This window comes from Sardina pilchardus, chromosome 14 (assembly GCF_963854185.1).
Source record: "Sardina pilchardus chromosome 14, fSarPil1.1, whole genome shotgun sequence".
Taxonomy (NCBI): domain Eukaryota; kingdom Metazoa; phylum Chordata; class Actinopteri; order Clupeiformes; family Clupeidae; genus Sardina; species Sardina pilchardus.
Genome location: NC_085007.1, coordinates 22,333,996 through 22,352,890, shown reverse-complemented (window position 1 = coordinate 22,352,890; position 18,895 = coordinate 22,333,996). Strand labels below are relative to the sequence as shown.

General features: G+C 41.0%; 2 protein-coding genes across 2 annotated transcripts; both read left to right on the top strand.

Moving 5' to 3' along the window:
- The first annotated feature begins 1,711 nt into the window (after window positions 1-1,711).
- On the top strand, window positions 1,712-9,092 carry gtf3c5 (general transcription factor IIIC, polypeptide 5). The gene is made up of 11 exons (XM_062554114.1): window positions 1,712-2,049; window positions 2,233-2,431; window positions 2,672-2,870; window positions 3,309-3,504; window positions 4,310-4,414; window positions 4,856-4,970; window positions 5,116-5,196; window positions 5,636-5,724; window positions 6,371-6,453; window positions 6,916-7,058; window positions 8,873-9,092. Exons 1-11 carry the CDS (start codon window positions 1,837-1,839, stop codon window positions 9,025-9,027), a joined length of 1,578 nt encoding a protein of 525 aa, XP_062410098.1. The 5' UTR covers window positions 1,712-1,836; the 3' UTR covers window positions 9,028-9,092.
- Window positions 9,093-10,748: 1,656 nt separating this feature from the next.
- LOC134100725 (bile salt-activated lipase-like) lies at window positions 10,749-18,668 on the top strand. Its single transcript, XM_062554113.1, has 11 exons — window positions 10,749-10,835; window positions 11,060-11,210; window positions 12,437-12,556; window positions 12,650-12,850; window positions 13,071-13,201; window positions 13,620-13,727; window positions 14,017-14,131; window positions 14,246-14,432; window positions 15,030-15,239; window positions 16,686-16,883; window positions 18,198-18,668. Exons 1-11 carry the CDS (start codon window positions 10,773-10,775, stop codon window positions 18,373-18,375), a joined length of 1,662 nt encoding a protein of 553 aa, XP_062410097.1. The 5' UTR covers window positions 10,749-10,772; the 3' UTR covers window positions 18,376-18,668.
- The last annotated feature ends 227 nt before the right edge of the window (window positions 18,669-18,895 follow it).

The following is an 18,895-nucleotide window of genomic DNA, read 5'->3' as shown; positions in this document are numbered from 1 at the left end:
GTCAAATCATGTGTTCAAACCATGTCTACTGTTGTCTGTCAACATCCACTTCAGTCATACATTTGAAATGTCTTAAATAAATAACAAAAGTTTAAATTGTTTTATTGTCTGCAGTTAACTGAAATATTTTAGAATATGAGTTATTCTATTAATGATGGCTAATGTAAGTTCAATTGAATTCACAGTATTTAACTGACCCAGCTTCTACAGGGAAACAACCAATACTGTAAATACAACTAAAAAAAAAATAATCTTAATTTAAAATCAGTTGTTTTTCATTTTACAGCGAATATATAAAATACTGTAAATGGAAATGCGGGACCTTTACTGTAAAAAGTATTCACAGTAACTTACTGGCAACAATTGGCCAGTAAGTTACTGTAAATGGAAATACAGTGCCTTTACTGTAAAAGGTATTCACAGTAACTTACTGGCAACAATTGGCCAGTAAGTTACTGTAAATGGAAATACAGCGCCTTTACTGTAAAAGGTTTTCACAGTAACTTACTGGCAACAATTGGCCAGTAAGTTACTGTAAATGGAAATACAGTGCCTTTACTGTAAAAGGTTTTCACAGTAACTTACTGGCAACAATTGGCCAGTAAGTTACTGTAAATACAACTGAAATCACAGTATGTAATTGTTTTTCATTTTACAGTGAATATATAAATACTGTAAATGGAAATACAGTACCTTTACTGTAAAAGGTATTCACAGTAACTTACTGGCCAATTGTTGCCAGTAAGTTACTGTAAATTTCACAGTAAATTTTTTACAGTGTACTTAATGTAGTCTATTATTTGTGAGAAAAGGAAAATGTATGTGAGCAGTGGCAGATATGACTACTTTAGAAGGCTGCTCTAACTGAAATGTCAGGTTATAGATTTGAAGAAAGAACCATGTGGGGAGAAAAGGTCCCTTTGTTTTATAGGCTTAATAGGCTATGCAAAATAAAGTAGACACTTCTCCTTTTTCAAACATGCATTCACCTCAAACAAGCACAAATCAAAGTAGTCCTATTATACATGTCCCCTACCCATCCATTCCTGGGGTCAGCTCTGAATGCAAGCTCTCCTAACACACTATAGCCGACATTGCATCACTTTATGACGGGAAGGAGTGCTTGCTTGGTCATCCTGACATCAATTGTTTTCTTTTTCGGACCTCTGTGTGTCCCTGCAAATGGAAAGACATAAATATTTGGGTCAAGCGTGGATTACCTCTGAAATCCTTGTCCAAACTAGGAGTGGCGTGGTAGGGATTTTGCCTACAGATTCAACACCTAGGCCACTTTTCAAGCAAAAGAAGAAAGAAAGAATGAGTGAGAGAACAAATGAATGGTTTGCTTACAGGATTGAGGGAGCAAGAATAAGCTTCAATCAGGACAGAACAGGTGTGGCTACTCAGGGACATAAAGCATAGATAACTTAAGAAGAGCAAACAGAAACATATAGCCTACAATACGGGCCAACAATGTATATTGCCCTGGCTATATGGACAGAATGTGTGGGTCTCTCTCGAAAAAGCATTATCAACTAAATGTCACTAGTTATTTGGAATATCCTATGTAAAAACATCTAGCACACAACAATTAAAAGCAAGATTGCATAGGCCTATAATTATTTCAATTGTCATAATATAAATGAGTGAGAACCATGCTAGATTTTAAGCGGAACAACATGTTGCCTACTGTTTCCCTCCGGATCTTCTAGACAGACGGATCTCATGTGTTTAGGGAAGTAGCATGGAGGGAGCTGAAATGTTTCTCTATTGTTAATTTGATGCACCATTATCTCACTGAATGTTGAGATTCAGCTAACAACATTTTTTGGCAGTATGGCTTTTGCCAAGTCTTTACCTTCAACGTTAACTCAAGACGACGAACTAAATGGCGCCAACGTTACGTACACAAACGTTCCTGTTGTACCTGGCAACTCTGCCACTGTCAGTCTCCCACGTACCAAATTGGTGTGCGTGGAATATCCAGGAGTTGTTCTCAATGTCGACAAGATGTTGGATACACTTGGGGGTGAAAAGGGAGTTTCAAAGGTAACTGTCACTGACACTTGTAGGCTACTGTGCTGTGTGTTTGTCATGTAACGTTAAGCGCCAGACCGTAGGTATCATAGTGAGATAATGTAGCCTAATGAAAGTTTAATAAATTATTTGATATTTTGACGTTATTTCATTAAACCTGTATTGCTAATGAAATGTGCCCACTTTTTTGAACAGACATATACAGACTCTACTAAACGTCTAGAACTTCGGTATCGCCCTAAAGACCCATACTGCCATCCAGTGTATGGAAACCGCTATCCCGCCACTAACCTCCTGCTTCGGATTCGTCGAAGAGTTCGGAAAGGAAACAGTCAAGACGTGCAAATCAGCATGGAAATTCTGGGTGTGATTGAGACGACGTACAAGTTTCAAGGTAGCAATTAGATTATAAAAAATCCCAAAGCTGTAATTTGCTGTCTCCAGGTCGCAGATGCTTAATTTACCCCTGATGATTGTACTGACATTCTGTTGTGGTCAAGTGTAAGAATTACGGGAATGATAGAAAATGAATCACATCATATTTTAGGTAATACTGCGTGCGACTAAAATGAACTACATTAAATGTTGGTTATTATACAAGTTCTGTATTGTCTTGGTGGTTTTGTTTTTACAGCAATGGCAGACATCCAGTATCTGGCTGCACACTCAGAATCAGACAAGTCATGGACCTCATTGTACAACAGAGTGATTCTGCGCCAACCAGAGAAAAAGGAGTTCTTTGACCAGGATGTGCCTCTCTTTCTCCCTCCACCAATCTTCTCTCGCCTGGACAGCACCGTGGACTACTATTACCGCCCAGACACACAGCACAAGTCAGTGTAGGACAGGGCTGTATTAGTTTTTTTTTTAACTTCAATCTGGAGTACACTGCTTTCTCTGTCTTACCATGTTCTGAATGACATGTACTCTTAGCTATGATGAACAGCACAAAAGGGTTTATTGTGTAATGTTTTGTCTAATGCAACTGCACTTTTTAGTTTAGTCATACTTTGCTTTACTGAGAGATATAGAAGTAATATGAAAGTTTACTGCATGAGTGTTTTGCAAAGTTAGGCTAGTCTTGTCCCATGATTGTTACAGGTAAGCCATTCATAATGCCTAACAGGATATTAATGCTTGCCTCAGTGCTCAGAGCTGGTGTGTTTAGGAGGGTTACATTACGATCAGGGAAGACTGTTGTTTCTCTCTGTCTTAAAATGCTTCAACACTGATCTCACACGCCACACTGTTTCTTGTGTGTGATTCTGCAGAGAGGGTTACGGTCCTCCTCTGGCCTCCAGCGACAACTTAATTGGCTTGAGTCGGGCGCGACGGCCACACAACGCCATCTTTGTGAATTTTGATGACAAGGAAGTGCCCTCCGAACCACTGGAGGCAGCCAAGGTCAACTGGAAGAAAGTCAGCATCCATCCCAGTGAGAAAAGGGCAGAAGAAGAGATTCTAAAGGTTGCGTGTGTGTGTGTGTGTGTGTGTGTGTGTGAGAGTGAGAGAGAGAGGGAGAGACCACAACCTAGCAGTAGAAAACGACAGACCTCGCTGCCAAGAGAACAAAGAATGTGTGTGGTCACTGTCAGGCAGAGGAGGTTTAGACACGCTCTTCTTCACTGTGAAAAATATGACACTTTAAGACACTTTCGCTAGCATCCAAAAAGTTATATACCAAATTCTATAGACATTGAATATGATAATAAAATGGCCTTAGAGAAAGGCCCTCTGCTGCCCTGGCATGACATGTCTTAAAGTGTTACAGCCTGAGGGACATGGTATAGAACAAATAACAAAAACCTCTTTACAGGTCCACCTGTGTTAACAGACACATATGCTCTTGTGCACAAATATACACATGCACAGATTGCACACACACGCGCACATACACACACACACACACACACACACACACACACACACACACACACACACACGTACACACACGTACACACACGTACACACACTATTGTGTATATTGCTTGCTGTATGTCTATTTTCTTTCTTTTGTGATTCTCCTGTGTTATCTGTAACACTGGCTTTGGCAACACTGTGCCCAAACAGTCATGCTAATAAAGCTCCTTTGAATTTTAATTTGAGAGAGAGAGTTAGCATGTACTGAGACTGTGTAAACATGGATTGTGTCACTGTGATCAGAATTCCATGAAATTGAGAAATGTTATGCAATGTTTTAGTGCAGTTTCACACTTATCTTCTACCCCACCTGTTTTCTCTCTCTCTCTCTCTCCCCCTCCTCCTACCACAGTTGTTTGAGAGAAGGCCCATCTGGTCGCGCAATGCGGTCAAGGCCAACATGGACGTGCATCCAGAAAAGCTCAAGTTGCTTCTGCCCTACGTGGCATATTACATGGTGAGTGTGTGAATGGGCCAGGCTACCATCATGCCCAGTCTTGATAACTTGCAGTAACTGTTGGCCTCTGCCTGGGTTAAGGACAAGAGAGAGGTCAACCTCCACTCCTGTCCCTCTCTCACCCAATATGTGTTTACTGTAGAATCTTGTCTGTTTTTGACAGTGATGCATTTCTGACATCAAAAAGTGATTGATACGTGGTGGAGATAAGTCATGCTTTAGATTGAGTTGGAGTGTGTTTTCACTGCCTTTGCTCTGGTGAACACTGTTTATGGTTGTGTCTTGGAACGAAAATGGTCTATACACAGTAAATAAATAGTCATACGATTTCCGAAAATAATTGTGCATCCGAATTCTGATGGTTTGTATTATCACATCAGAACTTTGTGTGTGTGTGTGTGTGTTCATGTTTTGTTCATGTGTGTGTGCTCTCTCATTCAGTTGACTGGCCCATGGAGAAGCATGTGGGTGAGGTTTGGCTATGACCCGCGGAAGTCTCCAGAAGCCAAGATTTATCAAGTGCTGGACTTCCGAATCCGCTGTGGGATGAGGCATGGTGAGGGCTCCAAAGTCCAGCGCTAATCAGAACTAATGCAATTTACAAACACAATATTATAGGTCACCATCTGGTGAGCATGTGGTATGCATATGCTGCCTGCAAACATTAGCCCAAGTGTTTGTTCCTCCTGTCCCTCATAAAGGTTATGGTGTTGGTGATATGCCCGTGAAGGCCAAAAGAAGTGCATACCATCACAGTCTGTACACCACACTCAACAAATCAGGTCAGTTGGACAACAATGGCATGTGTATCCATAATAACGCTTAAGGGGTCACACATTTAATCACATTTTGACTGTGCGACTTTTGCTTCCTTGTCTTGCATGTAGAGAAAATACATGTCTCTTTTGGTAAATGGAACAATGTTCAAGACATCTAATGTGCAACAATGCTGCATCGTCACTTATCTTAAATCTTCATTTTACATACATTTATAGTGTTCTATTTTAACTTAATTCATCTTGATGGTTTAATTTAATTACTTAACGATACTTTGCCCTATTCATTCTTTACTAGTGTTCTAGTTGTTATGTCAACCTGCTGTTTTTCCTCATCCAACACATTTGATTGTGATGTTGACTTTATGTTGATAATGCACTGGCCATTTATTACCGGTAATAAACTGAAAAGTGAACTGAACTGTTTTGCTGTGTTCTGTTCTAGGTCCCCAACCGGCCAGCCTGAAGGACATCACGGAGGAGAGCGTCCCCAGCACCTCCCGCCAGCCCGCGCTGCCCCGCTACATGCTCAAGGTGCCGCCACCGTGTCTCACACAGGGCACATCTGTATACAGTGTTTTGAATTGAATTCTGTAGTTGAATGGACACTTGAGCACAAGGAATTTCATTACTTATAAATGAAAAAGTACATGACGATAAACTTGAATTTGAACTATTCATAATACTTCAAATGCATTATATTCATCCAGATTCATGCACACGCAGACGTGTCATGGCAATATCTCAGCTGTCCAATTGTTCCACATTGCCACGCAAAAATAAATAAATAAATAAATAAATAAAAGTGGTTAAACTATAAACAGAAATGATTGGATTAAAGGACATGGTAGTTGAACCTCTGTTAAATGCTCTCAATTCCATAATAGTACTGAAATGTCCATTAAAGTCACTCAGCTCTAAGGACATGAGTGCTAAAAAAGGGGTTTTAAATTATTATAGGGTAATTGTTTCTCTTTTGCCTGAGGCTTGGCATGATTGACAGGCCATTTGGAGCCTATCTTTTTAAAGATGACCCAGTGGGCCTTTCCATCGTTTTGGAATGGTGGCCCAGATATCAACAGTAGTACAGTGGCAGTCCTGATGGGTCTTTGTATGATAGTCCGTCAGTTTATATAGTGCTCCATCATTGATTAGGATACTGTTTACCTCTTATTTTCAGGAGTCTGCATACAGGTTTCACTCCGGGATGCTGCCACCATATAGGCAGATGTTCTACCAACTCTGTGACCTGGAGGTTGAGGAGTAAGCACCACACTCTGCAACAGTTACAGTTGCATTATGTTTTTGCTTCCGTGATTATTTATATTGATATAGTTTCTGCATGTTCTGCCTTCCCAGATGAAGCTGTACAATAAGATACGCACATAATACTCTTAGTCTTTTTTTTGTTTTCTCTGAGGTGTTCATGACTGTATGGTTCAGTGTTTGCAAAGAGTTTGGATAATAAATTAGTCAATATTTAATTGATATATGGCCTTATTAGTTGTTAGTAGTTAGTCTTTTCATCGAACATGCTAATAATGTTCTATCTCATTAAATCTTAAATCAGCAGAATCTCTCTGTCTTTGACGTGCGTAAATGTCTGTTTTAACATGCACTCCATTACTAGATTATTGGTAAGTTTTGCTTCTCCTCCTCACTGCACCTCACCCAGACCATTGTGACATCATCAGCATGAGCCCGTACTTCTCTGCCTCCTCACAGGTTACAGAAGATCATCCACCAAAACGACGGACGGGAGGAGACCTGTGACGAACGGGACGGCTGGTGTGTGACCCGCACGCCCGACGAGCTCCGAGACATCATGTCCACCATGATCAAGAATACCATCCGCGAGTCCAAATCTGGTAAGGCCACCAACTGGCAGACCGGTCAATGCCAGCTCCCTGCTCCGTTTTTTGTCTCGCCCCCCTCTAGGAATTGAATGGACTTGCCACTTATCTTTATCATACTGCCAGATACCTCATCTGTGCCTGTTTATTTGGATGTCCACTGTTGTTAATTCCCCTGTTGATTATCTGATTTTTTTATTTGATTTGATAGTTTGGCCCTAGTCTCATCTCATGGTTTCCACAGGCAACACAGTCTCTCTGTTTGAACTGGTGATATCTTCAGTAGGGATCACAACTCACCGGGCATGTAACTGAAGCGTTCTGTTGCATTCTGTCTACTGCCTGCAACAATTAGCATTTTTAGATCTGGCTACACTATGCGTGATGGTGGATGGACCAGTCATCTAAGACTATTGTTGTGCGCCGCCGCCGCGAACGGAGCACCTCAGTTATGTGCCCGGTGTAGCTTCCCTGTAGGCTGGGTGAACCCTGCCTGACCTACCGGCCAATTTGGATTTTGCCCGGCAGCTCAGGCTGGAAACCTGCGCATCTATCTCCCCTGCTTCCTGTCCACAACCTTTGGGTCCAATCACAAACTAGCTTATCCAAAATATGCACCGTATCGTTGGTCTAGTTGAAGGACTATCCAAGAGCACAGAATCATTTGAACGATGCCCATTGATCACGCCTCTTGTGCAGTAGAAATAAAGCGCAGACTCCCCATACTAATGTTCAGTCTTAAAAGATTGAGCTTAGTATGGTGATAGCCAGACTAGCTTCCCAGTCATTCACAGCGCACCTCCAGAATGGTATGGGAGGTTGAAGGTTTGACTGCAAACTGTGCTTTTGCGTTTTTCCGATTCGCGGTTAACCATGCGTTATTGAGTAGTCCTAAGTGCAGTGGTTCTAAAATACCAGGCCCCATCTCTGACCGTGATTAAAAAACTGATTTAAATCTGTGAATTTGACCCGTAGCAGGTTGTTACGGGTCCTTGTCTCTTTTTTTTTTTCTTTCACTCACCCAATATCACCTTTTAAAAGTTAGTGGAAAAACACTGGCCAGCTAATATAGTGGGGGCCCCTACTCCACGAGGAAGCCAAGGCTGATCAGATGAGAAAACCAATGAGCCAATGACCCAATGCCACCTGTGAGATTTTCAAGGACTACAGTCACACATTAACTAACACACCTAACCATGATTGGGCATCAATTTGACTAAAACTGGGTTAAAGCATATAGGGATTTAATGTGAGTCAGTGGAAATCTGCTGTTTTGATTCAGTTGTTTCAGAAAAGGCTTCAATTATGCTCTTTCTGTGATGTGGCAATCTAAGTCTGTCAGAGGAATGTATATCCCCTGAAAGTGTGAGATCGTCCATAGGCAGTTGAAAGCATTCACATAACATTCACATATTCACGAAAGTGGGAGTGTACACACAGCATTCCTTTTCATTGGTTATAACAATATCCACTTTGAGCCTCAGCAGAACTCTCATGTTAATTTCACAACACAGGGTTTCTACGGGCCGTAAAAAGTCTCAAATTGAATCGTATGAATTCTGGTGGCATAGATTGTAGTTGTTAGCTATTGTAGTTATTTTTCTCAACTGTACAGATAGATCACATGTAACAAAACTGTATTTGCAACTTCAACAGATAAATGTGCAATTTATTTACTTTGTGCCTTGGTAGTAATTCTGTAGCTCCAATTTACCATTATAACATTTAACTTTTATTGTAAAATTAAAACCCTTCCACATGGTTATGACCATTCTCCATATGACTAGTTGTTTATTTATTTATTCATTTATATTTATTTTTATCTCTAGCTGCACTGCAAAAAAAGCAAAAAGGAGGCTCTGATCCAAGTGGTACCAGCAAAGGAGCTGAAGATGAGGAGGAAGATGAAGAGGAAACAGAAGAATTTCCGGCATCTGATGGTAGTGAGAATGAAATGGAGACAGAGATGCTTGACTACATGTAGACTTAGACCATTGAAAAATACGCTGTTTTTTGGTAAGAAATAAATTATGTTTTCTAAAAATGTAAGCGTTTCACTGTGTGTTTGTAAGCACTGGTCAGTGCTACTCCTTCTCAAAATTGCATAATAACATGTGGACATGGCTTTCGATTGTTCGAAAAGGGAGGTTTGAGGTTGAAAGCTTATATGAGAACAGGAATAGGGTTCAGTTTAGTCCGATGATGCTGCAATGGGGCTGTCTTTGTGGTTCCTCGAGTCAAGCAGGAAAGATGCTTCCTCTGAACTTGCTGGTTTGGGTGCGAGACCTGTAACACCTGCATGAGGACAGTGGAGAGAACAGTCTTTAATGATGCTGCGCACCTTACGCAAGCGTCACTTGCCCTGGATGGCCTCGATGGGGGGAACTGAGGAACCGGTGATGTGTTTGGGCAGTTTTCACCACTATCTGCAGTGCTTTTCGGTCGTAGGAAAAGGATAGATAGATAGATAGATAGATACTTTATTGATCCCCAAGGGGAAATTCAAGGTCCCAGCAGCTTAAGACACCACACACAACATACAATACAATGTAAACAGGAAAATACAAAGCAAATCAACAAATCAACATGACTAAAGGAGCAGTAAAATACTATAGATAAGATGTGCATGAATGTACTGAGGATTGGTACTGTGATCCAGTATGAGGTGTGTGTCAAGTTGGTAGTGCAAATAAGTCCAACAGTGCAACAGTGCAAGATTAAATTCTAGTGACCAGCAATAGATATGTACAGTACAGTACACCTGGTGAGCCATCTTGATCAGGGTAGAGGTGCTGAGGGTCCAAGGGAGGTCCTCAGAGATGAAGACACCCAGAAACTTGAACTTGAATGGGGGTATGTGTGGTAGAAAATTGTGTATGTGTGGTAAAAATTAAGGTCGATAGATAGATAGATAGATACTTTATTGATCCCCAAGGGGAAAATCAGGAATTTGAGTTAAGTCATCAGTCAATGTGTTGTGTGTAGCCTAAGGTAAGTTTACTGGCAAAAGCCTCTATGAATATGAATTGAAATAATGTAAATTACAACGTGGTAGATATGTTACTGAGGTTAGGCGGATTCGACTTGATGTAGCCGTCTTAAGATGACTGCATAACGTGATTATTTCTGAGATTCTGATAAGTTTTCAACCATGATGTATGCACAATTCAGGTTTGAAAACCCATTAGAATCTCAGAAATAATCACGCTATGCTGTCATCTTAAGACAGCTGCAGGCGGCTACATCAAGTTGAATTCCCCTAGTGTTTCAGTGCCCTAAGGTCTCTTTAGGTCACGTCCTTATTTAAAGATGGAAAGGAACTAATGCTCCAACATGCACTCCGGTAATTCATATGGAGTTCTGATTGTTAGAAAAGTTTGTTGCTATGATATGACACTGCTCAACTGTCTCAGAGGGGCTCATTGAGTGAATGGAGAGGGAGCAACAAGTTAACTTCTTACTTTCCCACCACATATGTAGGGAAGTTTTCACATACATAGTCTAGCGACCTAAAAGAACCACAATGGAGTCTAAGAGTGGACTACTGGAAACTGACCAGAAGTTTTTGTTAACTCTCCAAGAGACTGAGGGAAAGATGGTGTGATTATGCAACACTGACCAAAGCAGACTGTGATAGGGAGAGGGAGATAAGGGAGGTCATGATGGGGATATATATGTGTGGCCGGAGGAAATAGCCCTCAGTCCTGCTGGTGTTGCTGATCGTTCACCATGGCTATGCTGGGATTTCTGCTGGCTGCAGCCCTTTGTCTGGGATCTGCAGCTGGTGCCTCTGTGAGCTTTATTGACTTTGGTTACCTTTAAAGAGTAATTTGAAGTATCAGATGACCATGTATACACAGGATGCATGCTATAACAGTGTACTAGAAATGGCAAACCCATCCGAAGCTTAACAGTTATTGTAACACTTTTTTTCACCTGTTCGAATGAGTTTCATTTACATGTTCAGGATTTGATAGTGTATACATATTTACTTTTGTTTGTTTGTTTGTTTTCAGTTGGGAACTGTGTTGACTGAAGGTGGCATGGTCTCGGGAGACAACTATGCTGTTTCTGGACTCTTCCACTACATGGACGTCTACAAGGGAATCCCCTTCGCTGCTCGTCCTGGTCTCTTTGAGAAGCCCCAACCCCACCCTGGCTGGGATGGTACGTTTCACTATAGTATTCCCTTTTCCTGAGGAGACTTCAAGTAGTCATCACAGTGAATGTGAAATGACAGTTACTATTGGTACTATGGTACGTTGATGATACTGGGCATCAAGAAGTATACAGCACTTGTCTTGACTGTAAAAAGGGTCTTAGCAGATAGCCCTAACCCTAGCTCCAAAATCTACCACACTTATTCTCACCCATTTCTGTCAGCCTCATTTCCCCCATTATTTTTGAAAATGTAATGTGAAAGTAAAATATATAAAGTAAGAATATAGCTGGGGGTCAATCTAATTTGAAGCTATGTCCTGTAATCACTCTATGGCCAAACAAAATATCTTTTGTTTTGAAGATGGTCATTTGACATTAGACGGACATTTGATACACACCATCAGTACAAACAATAGACACAGCCCAAAGTGCATCCATAGGGGGCACTACAACAGGCAAATTGCAATATCTGAAGAACCAATTACTTAAATTAAGTTTTTTTTCTATACATTTTCACACATCTCATAAAGTATATTTGGCCATATTGGTTAACTCAACAAAATTGTGGCTGTCAATAGAAGCTAATGTAGCCAAAAATATAATGCCATGTAGAAGTTGTTCTCCCAATTTCAAACAAATTGTCCATGATGTCTTAACTGCAAGCTACAACTCCATACACAACATTTACTTCATTAAAATGGTCCTCTTTCTGGATTGTTATATTTATTAAGAAATGTAACATATAAATTCTGGTGGAAACATCCGTGTGACGATTATAGTTATAGTTGGTATGGTAAGGTATGACACAGACATTAATAGCAGGCAAGAAAACTGTTGCAGGGCTCAGAAAGTCAATTCTATTTTGAAAGTGCGGCATGCAAATATGAGATGTAGCGCATAGTTTATGCGCATACTACAGTAAGAGCATTTAATTTACGTACGTCTATGCATGTGCTTATTTGGACAAAATGCTATAATATTTTTTTAAAAAGCTTTTAAGCATTGCAGATTGGTATACTGATGTAAGAGTTCAAATTGGCAAATGATGATGAAAGAAAAAAACAGAAAACAAAGATCATGGTTTTTGTATGACCCACACAAATGAGCTAGTATGTATACTATGCATTGACTGTATAAATGTCAGCTTTGGTTGAAACTTTTGATTACACAATAACATATTCACAGACATGGACGTGTATTTGCATCACCGGTACTGCCATTACTGTCTGCAGGTGTTCTGAAAGCCACAAAATACAGTAACAGGTGTCTGCAGCTCAACCTCCTTCAGACGGGCACAATGGGTGATGAGGACTGTCTCTACCTCAACGTCTGGGTACCCCAGGGAATGGGATGTACGTTTTTTTGCCCCAGACAATTTTAAACATTAAATGTTTCTTGACCATGTTAAACTTTTCTTCAGCTAACTAACATCTTCTCTCCGGCAGCGGTCAACACCAACCTCCCTGTCATGGTGTGGATCTATGGAGGTGGTTTCCTGCTCGGTGGTTCCATGGGAGCAAATTTCCTTGACAATTATCTGTACGATGGAGAGGAGATCGCCAACAAGGGAAATGTCATTGTGGTGACAGCAAACTACCGCGTGGGAGCTCTGGGCTTCCTCAGTACTGGAGACGCCGGCATCCCTGGTAAGCGATTAGCAGCACAAACTCCTCAGAAGCCAAGAGCATCTGTAGTCATTTACTGTAGTTACTGAACTGGATTAAATGATATAAGGCTTAACCAAATATAATAAATCTGGATCTGTAAATGAATTGAATTTAGATTAATAGAACTAAGCAGACGCAATATATATAGATTAATATGTAGAATTCAGACTAAAAGGAGTGATGCATACCACTGATATAGGTAACTACGGCTTGTGGGATCAGCATGCTGCGATTGCCTGGGTGCACAGGAACATCAAGGCTTTTGGTGGAGATCCCGACAACATCACCGTCTTTGGAGAGTCTGCTGGAGGCGCCAGTACCAGCTTCCAGGTAAATAGCAAATGTCACCCCCCCCCCTCTCTCTTTCTCTCTCTCTCATTCTCTCCCTCCTTCCCTCTATCTCTCTCTCATTCTCTCTATCAAAATTCAATTCAATTGAGCTTGGCGTGACAAAAAAAAATCTTATTGACAATTTCTTATTGTACAGGTAAATAGTAGTAGTATGTATGAAACCAAAACATCCATCATACAGTACTGCAACTGCTCTGTGTCTGTCTGTGTGTCTGTGTGTCTGTGTGTGTGCCCTTCTCAATAGCCAGGCTGTGATTGCTTAGTCTGTACCTGGTCAAGGTGTTTCTCTGTCTGGTATCAGTGACTGTGGATAGGGAGTCTGGTTGGGCTGAATCTATCTCTCCCACACAGACCCAGACCCAGACAATCTCACCCCTCTTCTCTATGTTCCCCGCAGCTCATTACTCCCATGAATAAGGGGCTCATCCGCAGAGGCATCTCCCAGAGTGGAGTGTCTCTCTGCCCCTGGGCCATCAACAGGAACCCCAGGGCATTCGCTGAGCTGGTAAACATGAACCCTGTTGTCAGATAATGTTTTTTTTTTTGTGTGTGAGTCTATGTCTTACTCTCTTACTACACAGAGGTCGTGCTTTAATGTTGGGCCATAGTGAGGATTGAGGTATAAGTCATCGAAGACGCAAAAACGAATTTGTTTCAGAGTTTGTGCGACATACTGTTAGTTACCACACACTGAGACCATCAATCATGTCTTTATTGAGAGAGTACATCATCATCATCATCACCCTACACAGTGCTTATGTTGCCACTAGGTTAATGGCAGGTATCTTCCACAGGTTGCCCAAAGGGTGGGCTGCCCAATTGATGACACGATGGCAGCTTGTCTGAAGATGACTGACGGTGCAGCTCTGACTCTTGCTGGCTCTTTGGATATACATGGGTCTGCAGCCAGTAAGTAGAGACAGCAGGGATTGTTGTGGGTTATGTAGATGGGTGAGAGTGTTTTTTTTTTCTTCCTTTTTCCTCTCTTCATAGATGCTAACTTCTAACTTCTCTCTCCCTCAGCTCCTATTGTCAACAACCTGGCCCTCTCTCCTGTCATCGACGGAGACTTCCTGCCTGATGAGCCTGCTAACCTGTTCGTCAATGCCGCAGACAGGGACTACATTATCGGTGCCAATGACATGGACGGCCACCTCTTCACTGGTCTTGATGTGGCCTCTGTCAATCAACCTCTTCAGGCAACACCTGTGTAAGCGATGGTCAACTGTTTTAACACTACGGACACCAATTTGAATCCACAGTGCGATTTTCGACTACCGGTATACGACTATCTTGCAGAAACAAAGTATAAGTACAGACGATAATACAAATATTATACAAATACAAATATCTGCTCATTTATAGATACACGCCATAGCACAATGTAGCAGAGACCAGTTGAGTTATTTGTTGCATTGTATCTACAGTAACATCTCGAGTTGCCTGATGGATGTTGACTTTAAATGAGTTTGTCATCTATCATTTTCAGAAACTTCATGTAAACAGTATCTCTTTCAACAATTTAATGTACTAAGAATTTCCTCATCCGTGCACTTGCATGTAATGTGTTGTTGTGTGGTATTAAATCTACAATATGTTTTGCCCAGTTCCTTAAGTAAGCATTAGTTTGTGCAGGTCGGTAAAAACACATTGCATTGCACATTACATGTCATACAAACTAGAGCCCTTTGTTTTTATCTCATGTATGCTTATGATACATCACCACATAGATCATTCACTAAAGTCATTTGATAACGTTAGCTCAGCCCTTAACTATTTCACTTCTGTACATTTTGCTGCATCTTAGTGAGGAATTGAAGACCCTCCTGGCTTCCCTCACCAAAGACAAGGGACAGCGTGCTGCTGACCTGGCCTACAATGAGTACACCTACACTTGGGGGGACCAGGCCAAGCCTACCAGGGAGGAGATAAAGAGGGCTATTGTGGACGCAGAGACCGACTACATCTTCCTAATCCCCACTCAGGCCGCTCTCTACCAACACGCCACCGTTGCCACGTAAGCATCTCTGATATAGACCCAATTTAGGGTTTTACCTGCATGATTGCTTGACTGTTTAAAGTGTCTGTTCGAAATACAAACCAACCGATATGAAATTGATTGATTCCTTGATTTAGACCCAAAGTTATTGAGATACAGGACTCCCAGGGTTAAGACACTTTCATTTCAATAGACTCAGAATCAATAAAATGAATAATGATAACCTTACATCTGTATACTGTTCACAAGAAAACTGAAACACACATACACACACACTCACACGCACAAGTTTAACTTACTAAGACACAAACTTAAGTTTACTTAAACATTACCACTTTGTCTTGCTGTATGAAGAAAATCTTAGACCTGTACAACTATACAGGTTAATGTAGCATCACTGATTTTGATAACTAGCTAAAGCAAGCACACACTGATAGAACGGAGGATACTGCACACTGCATACTGTCTTGGTTGTTGGGTTTGGGCTACTGTCACAACGCTTCCTTACTGTGGACTTTATATGTCAATGCGAGGGCTGAGTACCAAAGGGCGTAAGTGACATTTTGGTCAAAATTGAGTTATAGGCCCCAGCCGTGGCGCGATTGGCTGGGGCACCTGCACTGCACGCCGGCGACCCGGGTTCGATTCCCGCCCCGTGGTCCTTTCCGGATCCCACCCCTACTCTCTCTCCTGCTCGTTTCCTGTCATACTCTCTACTGTCCTGTCCGATTAAAGGCATAAACTGTGAACATATAGAAGCAGTTAGATTTGTTTTGGCTCTCCTGTAAAGTTGGTGAAATGTCATTTACGGGTCATTCCACGCCAAATCAATCAGAGTCCACGCACTTGCGTCTCAAAAAAATCTGAAAAAAATACCATGCGTGCCTATGTTACCCAGGAGACACTCTGTAAAATGTTTTTGTGCTAAGATCAATACTTTTCAAGTAACAGCCAGTTTTACTGGGGGAGGGGGGTGTCAAATTTGTTCTGCCTCTTTTTTTTGTCAAAGTTCACAAGCTCATTGCTCAAGAACTAGAATCTGTAGGAGGCTCAAATTTTGCAGGCTGGTGCATAAATAGGAATAGTATGCAGTAAAATCACCATGAGTAGTCTGGATGACCCTGCATGGTCATAACAGTCCCTCAAAGTTGATCAAAATTTTATTGGAGTTGTGTTCGTTTACGGTGCTAATTTAAATGTTCCCCCCGTAAAACTGGCTGTTACTTGAAAAGTATTGATCTTAGCACAAAAACATTTTACAGAGTGTCTCCTGGGTAACATAGGCACACATGGTATTTTTTCCAGATTTTTTTGAGACGCAAGTGCGTGGACTCTGGTTGATTTGGCATGGAATGACCCTTACGCCCCTTTGGTTCTCAGCCCTCGAATGCTAGTGCTCTCTCTCTTACTCTCTCTCTCTCTCTCTCTCTCTCTCTCTCTCTCTCTCACTCCTTCTCTCCTCAGAACTGGCCGTACCTACTCCTACCTGTTCACTCAGCCTTCTAGAATGCCCATTTACCCCAGCTGGATGGGGGCAGACCACGCTGACGACTTGCAGTATGTCTTTGGCAAGCCCTTCGCCACCCCTCTGGGATACTGGCCCAAGCACCGTGATGTCTCCAGATACATGATCCGCTACTGGACCAACTTTGCCAAGACCGGGTATGACCGAGAATAAGTTCAATATGCCTCCAGCTATGATGTTATAATGAGACAAATTAGTTTATTTAGACTGAACGACGATAAAAAATAAAGATAAAAGTCAATATTAATTTACAGTTTTTTCCAATCGTTTACACACAATTTTGAAAACGGGGCTCTTTTTGTCTAAACATATCACACAATTAACCAAACACAACACCCAATCAGCAGAACATAACAGATTGTTAGCAAAATGAAATATTTCTGTCAAAACAATAAACACATTGATAAAACCTTATACTGTTCTCATATCACTAACACATTCTTTGAATGATTCCACACTGTCGCTATCTTATAAACACCAACACAATAAATTCAAAACACATCTGTAAAAACCCTCTTCCAATATATGGATCTTATTCAGACATATTGTTTGAGAGCATTAGGATAATTTAGATGACAAAAATATTTTGATGAACCCTCATCAAGCAATGCACAAAACTGATGCTGCAGACAATATTTCTTTCTTTCACTGAACCATATGTTCAGTTACAGTGACAAGTCAATCAACAGAAAATGCCAAAATTATAGTTCTTGCTACTGTAAAGTGTAGAAAAATAAACATCTGTACACAAACAAAAAGTACTGTACACTTACAGTCACTGAAGAAAAACTAAAGCAACAATACAAACAAGTAACAACAATACATAATACTCTAATCATCTCTCTGTCTAGCTGGATCAGGCCATAAGAGTTCACCACATCACAGGCTATGGGTGCCTCTCATTTGGGCTTTTATACGTCCTCCCTCGCTCCTCTGGCGTCGATCCTCACTGATCGACATAGTGAATGATGGGGCGAAACAATGGGATAGTCTATCCAGTGTTAGTTATAGATCAGTGGGAACGCCCCTCGAGGATCGAGCATAACACACCTGAGTGCTGCGTTTTCAATTTTGCACATGTGTGCTTACACACCTGGTGGATGTGATTATTCAATTTGTTCATTGGTGTGGTCATTGGCAAGCCAGGGCTTTATAATGACAAGGAAGTACCTAACAATCTTTATCTGTGTCTAAGGTGTGAAAATGTGTTTTACGTTTTGACATTCACTGTGTGTAATGTTTCGCAAAAAGTGTGAAGCTGAATTTGTGCTTACTGTTGTACTACTCTGCGCAGGCGTTTTGCTTCTTAAGTGTTAAGTATTGTTAACTGTCTGTTAATCTTGATTTTAGTGTGTAAACGATTGGAAAAAACTGTAATCATGTACTGTACATGTTACATTAATTGCTCTGTTTTTCTACTTCTCTGTCTTTCAACTCTTCTCCATCAACAGAGACCCTAACAAAGGTGAGAGTGTTCCTGTGAATTGGCCTGCATTTACCACAGCGAACCATGAGTATGTCGACATCAATCACGATATGGGCCGCAACTCTGTCAAGCAGAAGTTGAGGCTTCGCTTTGTCAACTATTGGACCAACACTTTCGCCAACATGCCCACCTTGGTGCAGTAGATTGACCTACAATCACATACAGTCTCCACAACTCAATTGCACATCAGGTCATTAAAATTGATCAATGGATTAAAACCTATTCTGCATTTTATCAGTAGTCATGTTTTTATCTCCTGACTCCAGAACAGCCATTTAGCAATTTAGAAATGACTCGAGAGGTGATTCCGTCTTAATTTCAATTGAAAACATACCTGGGACTCCCTGAGGTCTGTTCCTAGAATCCTTCAATTTCGCGTCTAAACTGTATAATGAATCCCATTCTCAGTCGTTTTGAAACAGAATAAATTCCAGCGTTACACTTGCATACACATATTGTGTTTTTAATTCAATATATTCATGACATGATATTCATTATTGTCAGTTGTGGATTTAGCTTAGTTTATAGCTTAGTTATTAGTCCTTTCAAATATTTGACAGATTTATTTATTTATTTTGAATAATAAACCCCCTGTTTTAACAAAGGTTCACAGTAAAGCAGTAGGCCTATACTAATAAGTGCACATACCTTAGAGCCCGTAGC

Coding starts and splice junctions, on each gene's coding strand:
- LOC134100725 (XM_062554113.1), top strand. CDS start 10,773: ATGGCTATGCTGGGATTTCTGCTGGCTGCAGCCCTTTGTCTGGGATCT. Junction 11,211..12,436: donor ACCCCACCCTGGCTGGGATG/GTACGTTTCACT, acceptor TACTGTCTGCAG/GTGTTCTGAAAGCCACAAAA. Junction 14,433..15,029: donor CCTCTTCAGGCAACACCTGT/GTAAGCGATGGT, acceptor GCTGCATCTTAG/TGAGGAATTGAAGACCCTCC.
- gtf3c5 (XM_062554114.1), top strand. CDS start 1,837: ATGGCTTTTGCCAAGTCTTTACCTTCAACGTTAACTCAAGACGACGAA. Junction 2,050..2,232: donor GTGAAAAGGGAGTTTCAAAG/GTAACTGTCACT, acceptor TTTTTTGAACAG/ACATATACAGACTCTACTAA. Junction 7,059..8,872: donor CATCCGCGAGTCCAAATCTG/GTAAGGCCACCA, acceptor TTTTATCTCTAG/CTGCACTGCAAAAAAAGCAA.